The sequence below is a fragment of the Martes martes genome (genome assembly GCF_963455335.1).
Source record: "Martes martes genome assembly, chromosome: 1".
Lineage (NCBI taxonomy): Eukaryota > Metazoa > Chordata > Mammalia > Carnivora > Mustelidae > Martes > Martes martes.
In genome coordinates, this window is record NC_137888.1 from 15,247,542 (window position 1) to 15,269,679 (window position 22,138).

At 41.0% G+C, this 22,138-nt stretch overlaps 1 protein-coding gene across 5 annotated transcripts in view; it reads right to left on the reverse strand.

Moving 5' to 3' along the window:
• The window catches only part of MAP3K7CL (MAP3K7 C-terminal like), a 38,076-nt gene extending 16,477 nt beyond the window's left edge, over window positions 1-21,599 (reverse strand). For 2 of the 5 annotated variants that reach the window (XM_080817523.1, XM_080817522.1), the window contains exons 1-3: window positions 21,341-21,598; window positions 19,192-19,300; window positions 6,145-6,206 (exon numbers count right to left, since the gene is read on the reverse strand). In XM_080817523.1, coding sequence (XP_080673649.1) covers window positions 6,145-6,206; window positions 19,192-19,261 — 132 coding nt within the window. In that variant the 5' untranslated portion in view covers window positions 19,262-19,300; window positions 21,341-21,598. Of the gene's footprint in view, window positions 1-6,144; window positions 6,207-19,191; window positions 19,301-20,787; window positions 20,842-21,220 lie in introns of all 5 variants that reach the window. The other 3 variants (XM_080817520.1, XM_080817521.1, XM_080817524.1) reach the window with 3 other exon arrangements.
• Window positions 21,600-22,138: the final 539 nt, after the last annotated feature.

Sequence of the window (22,138 nt, forward strand, 5' to 3'; positions counted from 1 at the left end):
AAAAAATGTAAGAATTTAATTTTCCTCTCCCAGCTTCCCACACAGAAAATTATATTTAGGAAGCTAAATATTCTACAGTTGCTGAGCAGACTTTTTATTTATTCCTTGAATCTCAGTGTTATCTTTATTTGGGGAGGGGGGTGGAGGTATCTGGTTTGAATTTATGTTGCATTTTAATGTCCCCAAATGAAAAGGTACAATTTGTTAAAACTAAAAGGAAAAAAAACATCATCAGGACTAATCACAATATTTGAAAACTCTGTTATCTTAGAATTTAAAACACTGCTGAAAATATTTTAAGAATTGGCACTTCTCTAGTATCTACCTGATGGCCAGAGTCAACACTAGTCATTGTACTACATATCTTCTATAGAATTGAAATGAAGGATATTTAAGTCATTTTTATTAATGTAAGCAATATTAAAAGAAGAGATTATTCAAGAGTGTCTCAAACTTTTCCAATAAAGCATCTTATTGGATGGCTATTAGGCTTCTCAAAATAAGCAAATAAATAAATAAATAAATAAAAGTAAGATACCATAGTAAAGCTCCAAGGTATCTGGCTATATTTTCCATGTGATCACAGCAGCCAATGAATGATAAAATACTTTCAACATGCGTATAAGGAAGAAAATGCAGACATTTTCAGTGTTTTCTATGGGATTATTTCCTAATTGCATTTCCGGATGGATGTTCAAGACCAGCATAGCAGAATTCCAGAATTCTAAGACTTCCCCATTTGCTATCATTTTCCTTTCCAAGATATCAAGCAATACACTGACAATAAGACCTGAAAGAAATTTCTGGAGAGACTGCTCAGATAACAAGATATTACAGCACACAACTGAAGCTAGGAAATTGTTTATTTGTGGAGGTGACATCAGTTTCTGGACTTACTAGACTCTGTCTGAGAAAAGGCAAGTTCAGTGTGTACCACAGAGACACCTGTCACTGTCTTCTCAGATTAGATGAGAGGACGTTAGGAAGGATTGAAGCTATTGCTCAATTTGGCTTAAAAAAATAAAGCCATATTGTTTTCAAAGTATCTTAGCTTAATGAAAAGAAGAGAGCATCAGAACCTGTATCCCTAACTGAAATATCCAAAGAGATGCTTCTCTTGTCAGTTTACACATACAAAAATAAATTACTAGTTCTTAAATACTTCATTTAAAAAAAAAGATTTCACTAAAGAAGGAAACTAACATGAAGTGAGCAATTATTTTGCCAAGCACTGTGCTAGATCTACTCATTACCACATTTAATTCTCACAACAGTGTGAGATCAATATTGTTTCCACTTTGCAGTTCAGAAAAGTGAGGTTTAGAAGAAGTAAATAATATGCCCCAAATTGTGAAAATGGTACGTAGCTGAGATCCAAATTCAGGACAATCTAATGCCACTGTTCCTATTCCAGCCATTATAATTCCCATTAAGGAAGTTTGTTACAATTTACTTGTTACCATATTCTCTACCTGATTATGAAAGCATATCCTTCATTGCAATGCAATTAAGACCAGATTACAGCTCAGCTTTGGATCATCTATAGGTCAAACAACGATCTCCAAAACACAACAACATGGTTAAATTTTAAAACAAACATGATGCCAACTCAGACCATCCTTCAGAACAAAGAGGGATGTTGGGCATACCCTTGTTTTCCAATAGAAGGAAACTGGAACCTAAAGAAAAAATAGTGATTTTTAATCATTCTTAGAAGTGGACATAGAATTGAGCCTCCTTTCTTTGGACTTTGTGTGCTAAACCAGCTCTACCCAACTACTGCCTCTAATAACCAGAGAGAATTTAGAAACCAAGTTCTAGGAAAGGAATCTGCATAAAATAGAATCAACCTACCCATTGCCCCCTAGCTGAGGCCTAAGGCCCACAAACAAACATTATAAAGAGATGCTCCTTTTAACACCTACCTTACCCCAAAGTCTCTTGCCCAACCTTTTGCATTAATAGAGACATCAAGAGAAATGTTTGTCACGGCTATTCTTGCATAGGGCTTTTTTTGGCTTCTGTGAAAATAGAAGCACCATGAATTACATGCTCCAACATGTCCACATTCTTGGCAAAGCAACAGAAAAATCTAGGGGGTCAAATTGGTGAGAGAGTGTCTACCAAATAGCTACTTTATTGCTCCATTTTATAAACAACACAAGAATGTGTAAGAGATATCAGAAAGTCAAAACCGACTTGACAACATTGTCCTATAACCACATTATGGCAACCTCACAAACCAGAAACAAATAAACAAAAAAAAAAAACAAAACCCTCTACCTATCAAAGTAATTTAAGCAGTCCACAGGTTTCCCAAAAGCTATAAGGGAAAGAAAGCTACCAAGATGCAGAATCCCAGATCGAGTCGGAAATAGCAAATTTACTCAGACCAAAATCTGACCTCAGGTTTCTCATCTCTAAAGTGGAGACATAATAGTTAGCTTACACAATTATGGCGAGGCTCACATGAGATTATCTGTGGGGAAACGTCACTTGCCTAGCGACACTCCGTACGCACGGTGGGATTTAAATCTGAGGCTATGCAGAGAATAGCGCTGGCAGTAATCACCTGGCATCATTTATTTTTCATTTGGCAAGTTTTGAAGGCTCCTGTAGAGATAATGAAGACTCAGTTTATCCTCGAGCAAACAGTGACAACCACAAGGCAGTTCCTCAGCCTTTGTAACCTAACTTTTATTCTTCCATAGAGGATTATGATGGTCGGTAAAATTCCAAGAGCCATCACTGTGTCATGAAAGCACATGACACTGACTGTGAAGATGGTCTGTTCCACAGAATGGATTGCTCCTTTCCTACATAAAGCATTTTCATTTTTTTCAATACAGAGACTTCCTGCTGCAGAATGCCTTAAATTTATATGCTTATGCAAAGCATGGAAAGAAGAATTTGGTTTTAGATGTGATTTTCTGTCTTAGCTTTCCCCCTCTCAATTCCCACCATTTTGTTTTTGAGTCATTCATGCCCTGGAGTATAAAATAAAGGTAGCAGGCTACCACCCCAGGCAAAGGGGACCCTAACCAAATGGTTAGGACATGGACAACTGGCAAATGTTTATAGCAAACTCGATCATATCCTTTACCCAACAAACAAGCACTTACTTAAATGATTTTAGGTGTGAAGCTGGGATTGTTCCCTCTATTCAGGAAGACGTAAAACAATACCGTATTTTAAGGGTAGGGAATCGGGATCAAAACCCATGAGTCAGAAAGTAGCATCTCAACTGCTTATCTTGTTAAGGATCAATGAAGATGAAATAGTCTCATTGGATTAAAATAACTAAATAGACCTAATTTCTTATATATATATATATATATATATAGATACATATATATATATGTGTGTGTGTGTATGTGTATATATATATATAATGGAATTAAAACCATAAAATCCAAATGGATCTTGAGATGCTCTAACAGAAAAATTGTCTAGAGAATTGCCAAGGGCGCTATGAATATCCTTTAAAGAATGATCTGTGAGACAGGGAAGACCATCAATGTTCCCAAAGGAAAAAAAAAAATTTTGTCAATACAAAAGAAGTAGAATTAATGGGGCGCCTGGGTGGCTCAGTTGTTAAGTGTCTGCCTTCGGCTCAGGTCATGATCCCAGGGTCCTGGGATCCGACTCCCTGCTCAGCGGGAAGCCTGCTTCTCCCTCTCCCACTCCTGCTGTTTGTGTTCCCTCTTTTACTGTGTCTCTCTCTATCAAATAAATAAATAAAATCTTTAAAAAAATAGTAGATATAATGATCCAAAGTTTGATGGAGACCAGAACCTGAACATGTTTTTATTGTTTTATTTCCAAAACATGTATACTTGCTATTTTCACCTAACTGCCATGATAATTAATGAAATAACCTTGAGGCAACAATAAAATAAAGAAGAAAAAAAAACTGGGACTTGGAGGAGAAATAGCTCGTTTTATGTTATAATCCCAACTATACCACCAGTAGCACGTGCACAGCCATTTTGTTAGGACAGAATCAAAGTGGGGAAAGTTGTGTGTATAGAACACGCCAGGCAGCAAAGCAGACTGAGAGCTGAGTCGTTCTCCATGGTGAGAAAAAGTGATATTGGAACAATGTTAGCTATCAGGAACTAGGGGAGCTGGGTTGAAGACCCTGTGTGGGAAGCAGGAGAAGGAGGAGATAAGAAGGCTGAGCAGAAGAAATCTTCAAGGAGAACAGCTCTCTCCTCTGACAGCTGTGTGGTGATCAGTATATCCATCCCACCTCTGGTGCTGTCCAGTAATCTCTGCATAACGGATACCAGTCTGTTCAGTGGGCTTTCTGTTGGAGGGCTGTGACGATGCCCAGGACCATGGCAGAGGTAAGAAGGACTCTCCTCCAAGCAGCCTAGTCACACTGGAGTCTTGCTGGGTTGATTTTTTTTTTTTTTTTTTTTTTTTTTTTAAGAGACCATTCCAGTACTGGAACACAGGCTCTTCTGATCTGGCCTGACTACTTCTAGGTTTTTAACTCAGTGCACTGGGTACTGAAATCAGAACTGGAACCCACCAAAAAGGACCTTGTTTGGGTTGCACAGGGGCTCATTCTTGGTTCTTCCCACCTCAGTCGAGGACTGTTGAGGACTGGGGGTCACGAATGTGAATGATGTCAGGATACCAGTCACACCTGCAAATGGGAAAAGCTGTGGGGTATAAGACAATGGGGGACATGAGGCCTGATAGGAAGTAGAGGATGCAGATCCCTCCTAAAAGCTTTCAAAATCCATACTTAAAGGGAAAAAAAAAAAGTAGTGACTAAGTAAATATCTGTGTGCCAGATTCAAGACCCCTATTAGGTTTGTCTAAGTGTGACTGCGAAGTGAGGTACTCAAGAGCACATCTGACCCACGGCCAATATCCACGTCTTCCAGGCAAAGCCTCTTCCTAAAGCCATCTTTGCCTGGAATCACCATATATCATCTCAAGAAAACTGAAATGTCATAAGTCAGCTCCTTTCAAAGGATTCTGGTGTACTAAAATGGGGTCTCTTTGATAGAGCATCCGTAAACTATGCACACAAAATAGTTTTTCTGTGGACCAAAACCACACAGTATTCAGAATGTTTAACTTAAAATAATTATATTCTACTGAAAGTTGTCAGAGGACTGGGGAGGGGCTGGAGGTGGAGGAGAGGAAAAAAGATTATTCTGAAACCTCCTCTCCACCCCCCATCCATGACAAGTCACCTCCACACAGTTTGCCCCTAAATCACTAATTCAAAATGGGCAACCATTTTGTCTTAGCACAATGGTACAGAGACATTCTCAGCGAGAGAAGGCAGGGACCAGCCCTGTTCCCAGGCTCCAGAACTCCTTAAAAGTAGGTGCTTGTCTATTGGGTATTTACCTCAAATATACAGATGTAGTGAACAGAAGGGCCATCTGTACCCCAATGTTCATAGCAGCAATGGCCACAGTCGCCAAACTGTGGAAAGAACCAAGATGCCCTTCAATGGACAAATGGATAAAGAAGACATGGTCCATATATACAATGGAGTATTATGCCTCCATCAGAAAGGATGAATATCCAATTTTTGTAGCAACATGGACGGGACTAGAAGAGATGATGCTGAGTGAAATAAGTCAAGCGAAGAGAGTCAATTATCATATAGTTTCACTTACTTGTGGAGCATAAGGAATAACACGGAGGACATGGGGAGATGGAGAGGAGAAGTGAGTTGGAGGAAACAGGAGGGGGAGACAAACCATGAGAGACTGGACTCTGAGAAACAAACTGAGGGTTTTGGACGGGATGGAGGTGGGGGGTTGGGTGAGCCTGGTGGTGAGTATTATGGAGGGCACGTATTGCATGGAACATTGGGTGTGGTGCATAAACAATGAATTCTGTTACACTGAAAAGAAATTTTTTAAAAAGTAGGTGCTTGCTTACACTATAAATTCTTGATATTCTGGTGCTATAGCCAGATACCCAGACAGGGAGGTTAAATACGAGTTGCATGACTTTGGAGTTCTAAAAGTAGAAGTCTGGATGGATGACTTGACTTGAAAGCTCCCCACTCTGTCTCCAAGTCCGTCTTTTCTCAATGAGGCCACGTGTCCATTCACTATATCCGTGAAGCTAAGGAGGAAAAAGGAAAGACTCTCGATATATCCTTACCTGTAGCTGCTGGTCTAATTCTGGAAAGACCAGAGGAATGGCGTCTTCAGAAGTTGTATCATCTAAAATATGAAAATAAAAGGATTCTTCACTATAGAGCTCTTTCTTTCCTGGGGTGGGGGGGGGGGTCCCGTTCTCACCATCTTTGGACTTACACAATTACTTACTTACTTTGGACTTACTCTGTGGCGGGGCCACAGAGAATACAAAAAAAAAAAAAAAAAAAGAAAGAAATCTTGTCATTTTTTATACAAACAGAAGCCTGGAGAGCGTAGATAGCCCGGCCAAAATTTTGCAAACAAATACCAGAATCCTCCATGGTTCAGTCTGGTGGCTCTACAATTGAGAAGCACTGCTTGTCCTTCAAGATTCTCACGGTAGCCAAAACCAGATTCCCTGGTATGCAAGAAAGCGCTTTAACAAGGCGTTAATGAGGTGACCAGAGCAACCTCAATGGGACAGAAGAATGTGTTAGTGAAAAATAGAAGTTCGACTCTGAGTGACTCCGAAGTTGGCAAGCTTTGATGTCCTTACCACAAACCACCACCACCAGGCAGCAACCCAGTCAGAGAGGTTCTTCCCTGCGCAGGAGGCATCAGTCCCCACCTGAGGCCCCGTGCACTGCCTTGATGTGGGAGAGCGAAGAGAGCCGTGGGCACTCTGACCTCAACCGCCTTAAACTGATGACTGGCAACAGGCAGGTGTTGCTGGATCAAAAGATGTTCTCAGAAGCATCCAAGGAAACCTGAGAGGAGTTTGGCCTAAAATACTCAAATCACCCCCAAATGTCTTCAAGAACATACTGTGACCCAGCTGCGCTACTAGAGGACAGCCCCTTGTCAGCAGAACCTCCTATGTCCAGGTAGACTCTGGCTCTGCCGGGCCATCCATTCCTGTCCCCTCCATGTTGGCAACACCTACCCCGAGATAGACAACTATGAGAATAAGACAAAAGACAAGCTAAAGAATCTTTTAAAAACCGAATCTCTTTTACATTGTAACAAAAGAAAAGAAAGTTCATGGCTTTTATGTTCTCACTATCATAACCCAATCTGTTTATAAAACTGTGCTGTTCTATTTGAACAAGAGCACGACTATGGGCCGAACCCAGTGAAGAAACAAGTCTCCTCTCCCTACTCACTGAGAGCAGAGTCCAGAATAAAGCACAGCACGCAAGGAGCTCCTGGCTTCTAAGGCAGTAAGATTCTTTGAAGGCATCAAAGATAATTACCAGAAAGAGAATTCAAAGGAGGACAGTATTTGCCTCTGCCAAACACCTCAAGGGTCACAGCAGTTAATAGCCTCTGGTATATTTTAGTCAAGAGTAGTATAATAATACTCCCATTTAAAAGTGGCTTAAGACAATGATAATGCATCACCAAATTTGAATCCACTTTTCCCTGTACCTATGCCAGACGAGAGATGCCCGCACGTTCACTAACACTGTTCTGCTTCACAGAGCATGTAGAAATGGAGAAATCTCCCCAGGATCTTTGCTGCAGGCTGGAGGACAGAATCAAGGGGACACAAGGCGATCTGACCCCCAGACCCTCTGAGCGCTCACTTCCTACTCAGAATGACAACTTCCACCAGATACTGCGGCTTCTCAAGTCCACCCTCTTCATCTGCAAAGAGTTGGACAAAAAGCAGAGATATTCACTTGCTGCTACTGACCCTTTACAGGTAGCCTTCATTATGAGACCTATCGTTTGTAAAACTGACTTGGGTCTAAGGCATATTTAAATGTCCTTCAATAAAATATCAATAAGCCGGACATCCTGATTATGTCAGCTCATTGACTTCAAGGCCAGAACAACTTGGCACGGGTAAATGGGAACATCTTATACTTTGGCACCCCAACCCTAATAATCATAGATGAACAGGCACTCGTTAGAAGGAGAAACCACTTCTGTAAAGTACCAGAACAGATAGTGCCTTTCAGAATCCTAAAAGTCAGCCAGGAAGGGAGCTCAAGCCTTCCTGGGATTTAATCTACTTTGCTGCCTATGAAGTCACACAACTTCCTGCTTAATTATAAAAAAGAAGAAAGTTATTCAATTGCTTTACTACAGTAAAGTAAGTAGCCAATTCTGATATGACCTGGAATTAATACAGTACATTACAGAAATCTACACAATCGTCTATAATCAAACTGTGGCACTTATAGGTAAGCACGCTGATAATTTTGAGGACAAGGCTTAAGACTGGATTTCTTGAGTTTAAAAAAAAAAAAAAAAGTCTAACTCACTGACATAGAAACACGTAACCGATGTTGTCATAATGATGAGCAAAATAAAGATAAGACTTTGGTTAAAGAATGGTTCACGTTGGATTAATCCAAGCGGGAAACGGCAGCGGAAATAAGAAAACCAAAGACAGATGTAAGGAGACGACCCGAGCCTGGAAGCCAGGGCTGCCTTTCACTGCCCGAGGCCATCTGGTTCAGCGGGCGTCCCTGCCCGCCAGAAATTGCAGGGCTTGTGAAGCTGCTTACAAAGCTGGTCTGAGTTGATGTGCGGTGTGTTTACTTTTAAACAGTGGCTGCCTTCTTTGACTGGTTTTAAAAATAGGCAAGTATTCTAAAAGCAGAATGATGAATCACAGGATTGGGCCAAAAGGAAAGAAGGAAAATGATTCAAGCAGACTCGTAGCACAGCTGCTCCACCACCATTTGGCCAAATCGTTGTAAAACATTTTGACAGTGACATTGGATCGGAGTTCCTGACAGCAGTTAGGTTTGTTTTGAAAATTCAGAAGCACAAAGTGGATTGTACAGTAGGTATGCAAGAGACCCTCTCTTGGGCACATTTGGCTTTTTTTTTTTTTTTTAAGGAGAGCAGTTGTAATATGACAAAATCAGAATGTAAGTACATTTTTATTGAAATATATTTATTTACTAAATAGTCATTGAATGTCTATGATGTACCAGGCAAGTAGTCAGGCTCTTGCTAATTGGCAAATCACTTTATCATTTTTTTTAATGTATTATTACTTAAAAAAAAGTAATTCATCAGCTTCATTATTCAAAATGCCCCTGTGGGCTTTCATGGACCAAGCAAAGTATATCCTAAGGAATTTTTGGATATTGGAATATAAAGGAAATAATTTAAAGGTTTGGGTTTTTTTGTATGGGTTTTTTGGGGGGGGGTTTTGGGGTTTTGGTTGTTTTTTTTTTTTTTTTTTTGGATAAGCAGATGTTTGCTGCCTGTTTTGCAAAACACAACATGACTAAGTCAATGGTACTTAAGATAGAACTTTCTTATTGGTATCCCAACCATTAAGACGTGCCATAGTACATTTTATGATGGGCTCGTCCCAGCATCTACGGAACAGCTGCCGAGTTGCTTTTGTGGTTATTCTCTTTCAGATTTCCTTAAATTGTCTTCTCTGTGTTTCTCCATGAATCAGATAAGTGGGAACTGCTGGGGCTGTAATCCAAACCCTCGATGTTATTTAGCAATGAGAGCTATGTGGTTAGAGTTTTCAGAGAATGCTGCAGCTGGACAGGGCTAAGCCATCATCCGGTCGAGGACTCAGTGAAGAGCAAAGGCCAAGGGCCCCAACGAAGGAAAGGAGTCTCGTAAGATGAAGGGGTATTTCCCAGCCCAGGGTCTTCACTATACTACTCCACTCTCCTACATTTCTGGTCCATTGGCTCCCGACTTTTTTATATTTCACGACAGTGAGTGTTCCTCAAAACATTGGGAATCATGCCTTAGAGTGTCCAACTTTTTATTCAGCTGGTGAAGATGACTCAAAACACCTGCCATGTGTCATTAGGATCTCTTTATGACAGAAAGAACATTTTAACCCCCAAATCTTAAGACAAAGGTAATCGAAGTACAGTGTCCATTATAAATGGATAAATTTTAGCTTTAGAGACAAAAGCAAACACACACCAAGACAACCTCCCTGCCATGCCCTTGTTTCTTCTGTTGTACATCAAAGAAGTGAAAACTTCATCAAAGCCAGACCAGGTCTGCAAAGCAGCAGTTGAGAACCACTGTTCTGGGCAACATCTTGACTGGACTTTGGGATCCATTATCTCCCCCTTCCACTGGGCTCTCCAACCTGGGCATAACTGTGGGCAAATCCTTGGCAGGAAGAGTTTAGGTTTCCACCAAGAGAAGACCTCAGGACAGAGACAAGCCATGCTCAGAGGACATGCCCCATCCCAATCCCCAACCAGAAACTCAAGAGGCAGCCCTGCCCAGAATCCACTCCATTTGACTGCATTTTCTGTAGTCAGACCTGGCCCCATGAGCCTGTGTCTACGCAGACTCACAGAGACCTTCCCCCAAGTGGGCCCTGCTCCTGGTGTAATGCTCTAACAAGAGGACTTGAAATTCTTGGAGAGTTTCTGTGGTTTTTGTACTGTGCCTCCACAAATTATGTAGTTATCCTGCCTGCCTGGAGATCATCCTTCGGGGCACCAGGGACAGACTCACACTTAGGAGGCAGATGGTTTAGACAATGGCTACAGTGCCAAGGCTCATGCAAAAACATTCCTGGAACTGTGAAGACTCCTAACCACTCAAGACACAGTGGATCAATCCACATTCTGTAGGGCTCAGGTCAGGCACTTTTTAATGTGGACAAGCAACATAATCTCTTCGAGACCTGGTTTCTCCTCCCCTTTCTCAAAAACTTATTAGTAAAGGAATATATATGTCAATTCATTCCACCTAAAGCCTGATACCTAGGAAATAATCTGTAAACAATAATGAATGTTTAATATAACTGAGCTTACTTTCCATTCCTTTTCAGCATAAACCCAACCAAAGGGGTAATGGGGGGCAAGGGACCTGCATGTGGATGTGTGTACATGAGAGTATGTGTATGGTGGTGGGGGTTGAAAGTATTATTCCTCGTCTGAATAACACAGACAGGAGGCAGGGTGAGAATCACTATTTCTGATTGCTTAGCTCTCCCCATGCTGGTTAAGAGAGATTTCCCTGGTGCAGCCACAACCTCAGGTCTCGTGGGTTTTCTCTCTTCATTTAAATCTGAATTTAGGAGGGGTTTCCCTCTAACTTCCTTATTAAAGCAAACACTTTCTGTATGAAATACTATTTTAAAAACTTCTAATTTATGCATGAAAGGTCTTTGAGAACTTCCATTTTAAATCTAAATCAAGATTCATATTTTATTTTTAGAAATAAGTGATCTAAGGTTGCCAACTCACATTACTAATAAATCAGAAAAAAAGTGCTTACTTCGGCAGCACATATACTAATATATCAAAAAAAAAAAACTTTTTAAAAATGTCTGTATACCTTGGTTCTTGTTAGAACATCACGTCATTTTGAAACACATCAAAAGCTTTTTGAAATTTTGCTTCCTGCCTGTTAAACATTGGACATGCGAACCCTTCGATACACACTGGATTTTCAGGGCCCATCAAATTAAAAGTACAGACATGGATACGAATACAGGCATCAGTTTCATATGACACCTAGCAGATTGCCAGTTCTTTATAATTAATAGTAATCATCATGTCACCTCGGCCAGTACCTACAAATAAGATCATACATTAAGGGATGCCTGGGTGGCTTATTCAGTTAAGCATCTGCTTCCAGCTCAGGTTATGATCTTAGGACTCTACCGCTGAGACCCGCATCAGGCTCCTTGCTCAGCAGGGAGTCTCCTTCTCCCTCTCCCTGCCACTCCCCCTGTTTGTGCACACTCTCTCTCTCTCTCTCTAACAAATAAATAAATAAATAAAATCTTAAAAAAAAAAAAAATCATACATCAAACAGACTGAATTTCTCCACACAGAGAGACCTGATTCAGTTTAAAGACAGGTTTTATGTTTCTTAGAAACATTCATCTAGCCACTATTATTGTAGCTATGAGTTTGTGAATCTTACCATTTTATTCTTTTGTAAGAATATTTTTACTTATTTAGCTTACAACATACTCTCCCAGAAACATTTGCTTCAAAAAGAGCCAGTTGGAGATCTATTTATTTCTCAGCACACCAGCAAATAAAACTTTTCTCTATGTTTCCTCTTTCCCGCTCTATAAAAATATAACACAATTAACCTTTCTCCACCCTTTCCCATGACTACTGAGAAAGCTCTTTGCTGTCAGAAACAATCATGCTTCTCTCTCATTACATGGCCCCTACCTTCAAGTGGGTAATCAAGCAAAATCAGCCCCAAGGGCCTGGCTTTGAATCCCTTCCTACTACTTATTAACTGCTTGATTTGAGGTAAGTTCCTTAACCTCCCTTAGCCAATGGTCTGCATCTGTGAAATGGGTATAATGACATCCTCCCACAGAGTTGCTGCCAGTCTAAATTGATGAAATGATATGAGTAAAAGCATCTAGGTACCCAAATAATGACTTCCCTTCCAGCCTTTGTGGCCTTAAGCAACAGATACAAATGGATAAATCCAGCTGTATCTCAAAGAAACTTCATTCAATATCGGAATAACAAACTCAAAGTGGTTACAGATATTATATTATTGATTTTATAGTATTTGATGATTACGTTTTTACTATGGTTCTCAACTCCATGCTTTGTAAAAGATGTAAATATAGGAGACCCCTGCCCCCTCAACTCCCCCTAGATGGGCCTATGAGGGCTTTTGACCGCTTGTTGTCACAGAGTGCTAAGACAGCTTTGGAGGCAGGGTCAGAGTTAGGAAGGGTGACTTGAAAGAGCCCCAAAGAGCTCCCTGAGCCCCTATTCTTCTAAACGCCATCCTCACCCTTCACTGGCTGGCAAAATTCCAGGGGGAGCTTTAAAACTTGACTTCCTATCAATTCCCCTGTGGATATTAAATATATATATATATATATATATATATACACACACACACATACATACATATATATAGAAATAGAGAGAGAGAGAGAGAGAGAAAGAAAAGGAAAAAAAACACCCCGAGGTTTTTTTGTTTTTTTTTTTTAAAGTAAACCTCAATATTCGTTCACTTAATGCTTAGTGTGAATGAGGTTTCTCCAGTCTTTCCAGAGAACAAGGATTGACAGCATAGAGCAAAAGAAGACAGAAAACATTAGGGTCCTGAGGAGGGAGAGGGAAATAATTCCCAAAGCCACCAAAGGTAGAAAAAGTTGAAGGAAAACAATGATGACAAGAGACATTTCACCCACATCACAATTTTGCTGAGAACCAGTTGTGCACGTGCACACTCGACATTCACACAACAGCCAGTGAAATTAGATTGAACGTTCACTACTTCAGGTGCTCGACACAATTTCCGCTGCCACACAAACACCCCGATATGTGAGGAGAATAGTAGTACCTCAAAGAGATATTGACAGAATGGGTCTTGGATTTTTTTTAACTAAGTGTCATATGATTAATTCATGGCCAGATATGAAAAATTCTAATAGCCTGAAAGAATTTTTTAAAAAACAAAATGTTGAGGGGCGCCTGGGTGGCTCAGTGGGTTAAAGCCTCTGCCTTCGGCTCAGGTCATGATCTCAGGGTCCTGGGATCGAGCCCCGCATCGGGCTGTCTGCTCAACATGGAGTCTGCTTCCTCCTCTCTCTCTCTCTCTGCTTGCCTCTCTGCCTACTTGTGATCTCTGTCAAATAAATAAATAAAATCTTTTAAAAAAATAAAATAAAAACAAAATGTTGAAAGCTGCCAGTTTGGGCTGATACTAGTATCCTTGACTCCTCCTAAAAAAAAAAAAAAACCAAAAACCTAAAAACTTAATGACAACAACAAAAAGAGCCCCAAAGCCAAGGTCTAAATTTACACTTGAGTGCAGCAGATTTAATAGCTTGACTGAAATAAAGGAAACTCTCAAGTAATGAACATGAAATCCTCATGTCTGTCCAACTCCAAATTCTCTCCAACTGGAGAAGAGCCAGTGATTCTCTAATAACCCAAGAGATGGGATTCATGTTTCTATTCTGCATATTTTCTATTGGGAAAACTACCTCCAGAAATATCCTAATTTAGAAAGTTAACTCTTTGGAATTCCCAGGTTAGAAGTAATGCCAATCATATCATTAGTTTATTAAAAAGAGTCATTGATGCCTCCAGGAACTGTGGTTAGCTAAGTGTTACTTAATGAAGGGTTCTGATGATAGGTGATTGTATTTTAAAAGGCTTTTTCTAAAACACCCCCCCACACACCCCAGGCTTCCCTTGTTTCCGGTATTTAAGCCCCTGGAGGTCCACAGTCTATCTGGAGTTTGTGGCACATTCTGCTATCAATAGACCATGATCAATGCACCATCCAGAGCCAGTCTGTCAACAAGTCCTTTCAACCCTCCCTTCATAATGTACTCTGAATTCAGTCATCCCATTCCATCGTCTCATCTAGGCACTCAGTACTTTGTCTCTGTACCATTACAAAAAGCCTCTTCCGGGGCGCTTGGGTGGCTCGGTCGGTTGAGCGTCTGCCTTCGGCTGGGGTCATGATCCCAGTGTCCTGGGATCAAGACCCGCGTCGGGCTCCCTGCTCGGCGGGAAGCCTGCTTCTCCCTCTCCTTCTGCTCTTCTACCTGCTTGTGCTCTCTCTCATTCTCTCTATCTCTCAAATAAATAAATAATATTAAAAAAAAAAAAAAGCCTCTTCCATTCTCTCATCTCTACCCATTCCAGACTATTCAACCAATCGAACATTTACCATTTTCATCCTATCGCTCCCTTGCTCAAGAACTTTGGACACTCGATTTTTTCGGATCAAATCCAAACCCTGTTGTTGAACTTTTAGGATTATATTGTTAACCCTAGCCAATGGCTTTATACACAGATATTCCGGGTAAAGCTCAAAGCAGGTTGGTTAAATGATATGCCACTCTTCTACCCTCCAGACCTCTGCTCCAGCTGATGACAATTTTACTATCTCATGAATATATCATGCTCTTCCTGACTTTTAGGTTTTGCTCAGCCTTTCTGTTTGGAAGGAAAAGGAAGGATTTTTAAAAGTTATATAACCCATGGGGCGCTTGGGTGGCTCAGTGGGTAAAAGCCTCTGCCTTCAGCTTGGGTCATGGTCTCAGGGTCCTGGGATCGAGCCCCGAATCGGGATCTCTGCTCGGCAGGGAGCCTGTTTCCTCCTCTCTCTGTGCCTGCCTCTCTGCCTACTTGTGATCTCTGTCTGTCAATAAATAAATAAATAAATAAAAGTTATATAGCCCCCATTTTTTTACCTGGTACCCAGAGATGGCTCCTTTCCTACACTGCCTTTTAATACTTCACCCTTCTTCAAGAGCAGGTTGAATATCACATCTCCCAAGAGGTTGTTCAATCCACAGATTTTTTTCCCCCAACTCTCTTTACGAAACCTATAGGAGGGATCATGCCATACTTTGCATTTGCACATCTCACTCACCTGCGGCAGAGTGCAAAAGTATAGAAACTAAGTTCAACTAATTGATAAGAGGAGAGACAGGGGTACCCAAAATCCACCAAATGCATAACCACTCTCTAAATAATCTCAGGCCAGTTATACTATAATCTCTATCTTGACATTAAGTAGACGTGGAAGATGTAGGTGAGACATAAAACTGCTTAAGACAGGGGTGCCTGGGTGGCTCAGTGGGTTAAGCCTCTGCCTTCGGCTCAGGTCACAATCTCAGGGTCCTGGGATCGAGTCCCACATCGGGCTCTCTGCTCAGCCGGGAGCCTGCTTCCTCCTCTCTCTCTCTGCCTGCCTCTCTGCCTACTTGTGATCTCTCTCTGTCAAATAAATAAATAAAATCTTTAAAAAAAAAAAACTGCTTAAGACATCTATATTTTCCTTAATACTCCAGAACCGATTATCATAGGTATAAGGACCATTTGAGTCCTGAATCTGTGTCAAGCCTATGCTAAATGCTTTCCCTATACAGTGGTATTTAATTGTAACAACCACTGTGTGAATTATCACTATATACATCTTGTGGGAAACTGAGGTTCAGCAAAATTGAGTGACTTGACCAAGATCACACACATAGTGATAGAGATGGGTCTAGAAACCACATCTTGGAGATTCCAAAGCCCTATGTCCTTAATCTCTACACCAAATCGTGTCAGAAAAATATGCAAAAAAGATTCTAAAATAACTAAAGGAATGAGCACTGTATTCGACTCATAAGAAATGAACAAATTTAATATTAACAGGCAAAGAGGTCTCTTTTCTCATGGACTCTGCATACTTCTCAATGATCAGTCCATAAATATGGAATTACTTCCCAAAATTCCATCTAGTTTCCCTATTTACCATGGGAATCTAGGATGTTTGCCTTTGTTCTCCCTCTAAATGTGTGCTCTAGAATGTGCTGGAATTCAAAAGGCATGCACAGTGTGCATGATTGCAAGTGTTGCTCAGTGTGACACTCCACAGACTCCTTACTCAAGAATTCAGAGGGAGTGTCTCCAAATATCTGTGAAGCATCTTTCTGTGCACTCGCAACTTCACATGCATACAGAAATACAGATTGCTAGGCCTCCATCTGCCCCTACTGTCCCAGAATGTATAAGGTAGGGCCTTGGAACATGTATTTTTGGTGAGTGCTCTCAGGTCATTATTTTAAGAAAGGCTGAGAAACACAGAAACCCACTCCTGCCTTGGATTCTCCAGTTAGATGTCTTTTTAGAGATGTGAGGACACACAGACCATAGGGGAAAAAATTTTTTTTTAATTGTAGCAGTTTATTTATAAATCTTCCCATGCATCTTTTTGTGGAGCTAGAGAGTAGGGATTACTTCAACAACAACCCCTTTTGGAAGCTACCGTATCAATAAACATGAATTTTGAAAGTGGGCATTCTTGGGACATTTGAAAGACTGGGAAGAATCAATCTAAACTGACTGATTTAAAAAAAAAAAAAATACAAGAGTTCCTAGTCAGGTGCTGATATCATTCAAAGGGTGGTAGCAAATTAATGACAAGTTGTATATCTTGTATTTCAAGGAAGAATCTTTGCAGCTCAAAGATCAAGATCCACCTCTCCATGGCTCTTTTCTGTACATAAATTAAATTATGTTAGAATAAAGATGAGGAGGGCGCCTGGGTAGCTCATACAGCTAGGCATCTGCCTTTGGCTCAGGTCAAGATCCCAGGGTCCTGAGATCAAATCCCGCATCAGGCTCCCTGCTCAGTGGGGAGTCTGCTTCTCCCTCTGTTCCTCCCCCCTGCTCATGCACGTTCTCTCTCTCTCTCTCTCTATCTATCTCAAATAAATAAATAACCAAAATCTTAATAGATAAATAAATACGATAAAGAAGAAACAGTACATGTATTTGTCTTATCCAAAATTATGATATAATAACACTGCTTGGAATAAATAACCTTTATATACTGAAATTGTCTTTGTAAGACTGCTGATTGTAGCAAGACTTGTTCTGCTCACATGGCACATGATCACAAGGAAATAAATTAGACTTCTCTGTCCCTAGATTTGGGAGCTCACATGCAACTGTCTTGAAAGCGAACCGCTCAAGCATGAACTATTCCTCAAAATATTACATTTATGAAATGCATGAAAGCAGGAGGGGTTCTTCTTTTCCTTTTTAGAGTAGTGATATAGAATAATAGAGCTCAGATTCATAAGTCTAGAGACCTGCATTTAAATCATAATTCTATTACCTACTAACAGCGTGGTCTCTGGACCTCAAGCTCTGTGTCTGCAAATTGGCAATACTAATGTCTACATTACATGGTTATTTTTGTTAATATCTACTTATTTATTTAAGTAATCTCTCTAACCAGTGTGAGGCTTGAACTCAGGACCCTGAGATCAAGAGTCACATGTTCTACCAACTGACCCAGCCAGGAGCCCCTACATTGCATGGTTATTTTGAAGATTTAAAATAATACATCTGAATGCCTAATACAAAAGAGAAATGCAATTAATGTTAGTCATCATTTCCTTGTTGGGATGGGTGGTTTGCCTTTTGGGAGGATTTCCCTTTACCACTACATTTTCAAGGCAACCCCTGAGCAGAGATATGGGACAACAGCAGGCCATTGGGAAGAGGGTTGAAAGAACATGTAATGGAGAGTCAAGGCTTCACCTCTTCTTTCTCTAGAACAAATCCTCTGCTGGGGGCTGCACAGTCCAGGAAAATGGAGGCAGATGTACCGTCACCATAATCACTTGGTATTAGTGAAGCCTGAATTGGCTGGCTAATGTCAGACTTCACAGAGCCCAGATCCTTACTTTGCATCATTTGGGGGATAAACTTGCTTCTTCGCAGTTATTACTTCTTTAAATATTACCCCTATAGGGGCAGCGTACAAAGAAAAATAGATGACTGATCGATTGATAGATAGGTAAATAGACTCAGTCCTCAAAAGTCCCAAGGTTGAAAGAGTAATGTTTGAGTGTGTGATGTGGATTTTAACAGATGACGGACTGAGAGCCAAGACTGATGCCGGTGAAAGAGATCCAAGCATTCCCTTCCTCGCGTCTGCGACCTCACACCACCTGAGGTCCCCATCATAGGTGGTGTAATTCAATAAGTGTGTTAAGAGGTCACTGAAGGGAGTCATGACAAAGGGCTCTAAGTATGGCAGTCTCACCTCAGACCTTACTGTTTCAAGAGGGTCTGCCTCACCTGTCCCCTTCATCACGCTTGGCTGAAGTCTGTTTGTTCAGCCGAAGTGTGGGAGCACCAGTGAGAAACCAGCATTTGGAACTCGGGCTCCAGGAAATGCTGCTGGAACCGGGACAATGATATTTTTACATCACCTAACCAACTGCCAGAGCTTTAATAAACGTCTCCTCACACAGTTTCAATGATGACATACATTGGAATTGTTAGAAATTGTTAGAGCTCCGGGAATTTTGTGATAAAAGAAAGTTAAATAGGGAAAGCAAAAAGTGCTAAACAACTCCTCCGGTTGTGCTAAAACAACCAGACATCAGAGGCAGGGGACAGGGGTGGGGGAAGCGTCCCCAGAGGCATTTCTGGAAGCCACGCTCCAATAATGCTTGATGAAAAATCACACTCCCCATCATTAGGTCATGGCAGGCATGCATTTTTTAAACACCCTCTGGGGAGCAGGAAAGGATAACCAGAAAGCAGTGACAGGCAGGGAGATGGCCCCCCTCCCTGGGTGCAGAGCTTACCTGAGGCATTATCGAGGCTGAAAGCAATGCGTACTGGCTTATCTGCAGGTACCCTGGCTGTGCTGATCATGTGGGCACCTGAGCCTTGGCCTTCTCCTGGGTCTTCCAGCTGTAAGGACAAGGGAGAGCCGTTGTCACTTACCCAAGCCATCCCTCAAATACTCAGAGGATCTTGGGAATCAGAGGGAAAGTTAGTAAGCATTGCATTCATATTTTGAAGATACTCCCAGTTCCTAGCTCTCTTTCCCTACATGGAAAGTATTCACCTGCCCCTTTTAAAATTCTTTTTCTGGCTTATAAGAAAAAATTGTTTTAGAGATACATATCTAGAATAAAATATACAACGTAGAGCAAAATCTCCACCCATCTCACTTTTTTAGTATCCCTTCACACTGACTGATCTAACCCTGGCCTTTCAAGTTCTTATATAGTGTTTTATTTTTAATTGAGGAGGATAAAGGAGTCCTCATAGGGCATCAGATGGTTTCATATTAAATTAGCTTCTCACACTCAAAAGCCTAAATTGGACCTGAGTTATTGATCTGAATTATTGAGTGATAAAGAATGAGTATGAAGGACTACTTCAAGAATACCAAAGACATTTTAAAATATCCCACAGTTGTATTATGAATAGTATGTGCTTTAAATATCTAGTTAACTACCTATAAATCTATCAAATTTTTATCAGGTTGTACATCTTAACAATGTATTGTACAAGCAAAAAAAAGGACCTAAAAACATCCTACAGATGTTTCACTGTACCTGCTAAATTACCATTAATAAACTCAGATCGAATGAATGGACAAACATCCTACAGATGAGTTGGGATGGGCAAAAATACATGCATATTTCCTTGTTATAATAATAGAATTTAGCCCTAATACATTTTAACCAAGATATTTGATAATTTTTGTTCAGTGGGACTAAGGAAAAGAGATTGTTATGAATACATGATATCTTCATTATTTAAATACACATATGCAACTTTTCTATTTTTAATCCTGCTTCCCCTAAACTCTCTACTTTCCTTCTCATGTAGACCATAAAGCAAAAGCTCTGAGTGATATTTTTAGGAAAACGTCTCTAAAAATGGCAAAATATAAATCATCTCTTTAACCATCCCCAGCAAGATTCTGGGAACTGTTTAGCAGGACATTTTCTCAGAGCAAGGTTTCCGACTCTTTCCCATAACTTTTTTGTATCTAAAAATAGTGTCTAGAACACTGAATTTTGTTTTTACACTTATTTATAGAGCAAACTCGAATGCATATATATATACACACACACACACGTATATTTAGACATACATACATACATATGGAATCATCCTACCCAGTATATGGAAAGAGAACAGGCTTATATTAAACACCTAGTATAGCTTTGGAGAAAAACCGGCAGCTGTTTATCACCCAGTTAGAATTGTATTTGGCCCATTCATTTAAAACCACAAACAGCAATGAACCATAAAGCACTCCGAGTCATGTCCTTCTAAGTTAGAAAAAAAAATAATAACATGAAACATTCAACTTAAGAAAAGGGTAATATAAAATTGCTGTTACTTGACTCTGGATTTGTTTTATCTTAGCTCTGACATACATTTCTGTGTAGTCTCCTCTGCTTAGAATCAACCATCTTGTTAGCCACCTGTTCCTAGGGAATAGAACAGACTGTCTCAAATTTAACAAAACAAACAATAAAAAAAAAAAAAAACTTAAAGTTGTAGCTAAGACTGTTATGCACTGTACCATCACCAACCCATCGTATCCTAACATCTAAGGATGAAAAGCTCTGCTCTTTTGGCTCAATCTCCCAATGCTTTCCTGCACCAAGAAATAAAGCACGAGGGGTGGGAATTTGCCTCAAGCTTTCCAACGCGGGGAAATGAAACTGATAAACACAGCTCATGAGAGCCCCTCCCCTCCACACAACCGAGAACATCTGTCTGCCTTGGAAAGGATGACAGCGGCCAAGTGGGGTGGATTTTGAGTTCCTCACGGTGTCAGCCAGGAGAGCCCCTCAACCAACTTGCCTTTTCATCACACCGCCTGGGGAAATGGACCACTGATTCCTCCTCTAGGCTGTACCAGGGCTTCGGTTAAGTTGCTGGTGCCCCGAGCGTTTAGTTCGGTTTTCACACCTGTTGCCTTACCTCACTTAGTTGAGTGTCTGCACTTGTGTAATCCAGGGCCAGCCACTGCCTTGGCCAGTCGCTGCCTTTGTGGAGCGAAGACCTAGTAAGAGAGCGAGCTGCACCTGCTGCAGAGCGGTCACGGACAGTCTGAGGAGCAATGACAGCTGTCAGGGCACTTCACGGCTACCTGCTCTCCCCCAGACCCCGCGTCCCACGGGCCTCCCGGTTCCGCTTCCCTCTGCAACCCCTCTCTCCTTTCCTTGCCTCGCCACCGGCCAGGATGTGGTCATGCTTCTAGAAAAAGCAAGTGCAAAAGAAAACCCTCCTCCTGTCAGAGGCATTGATAAACAGCAAGTTGTGGAGAGTCCAAATGTTTTAATTCATTAGTCCTGGCAAACCTAAAATACAAACAGACTTGCTTCACAAGACAGGAATGTCTTCAGCGTGACCCAATCGGTGTCTGTGTCTATTCCAGCAAACTGGCAAAGATAGCATGACTCCAGTCAGCAAAAATGTCGGCAGCTCCAATCGGCTCAGCGAGACCCGGCCAACTCGGACAAGCCGCAGGCTGACTCTCAGATGATAGCAGCAAGGATCCCGGTTAAGAACATGAGGCTTGAGATGGACGCTGATGGGCTCGATGACTCGATCCCATCTACAAACACACCCGACTGCAAAACCAGTCCATGGTGAAAAGGAATGGAGCATTTCACTTGTTCATCCTCTTTAATAGCTATAAACCTGCAGGTGCTTTAGTTTGAAAGAGTTGGATGATGATGTTGAGGTTGAATAATTAAAGATAAACAAGTGTGAAGA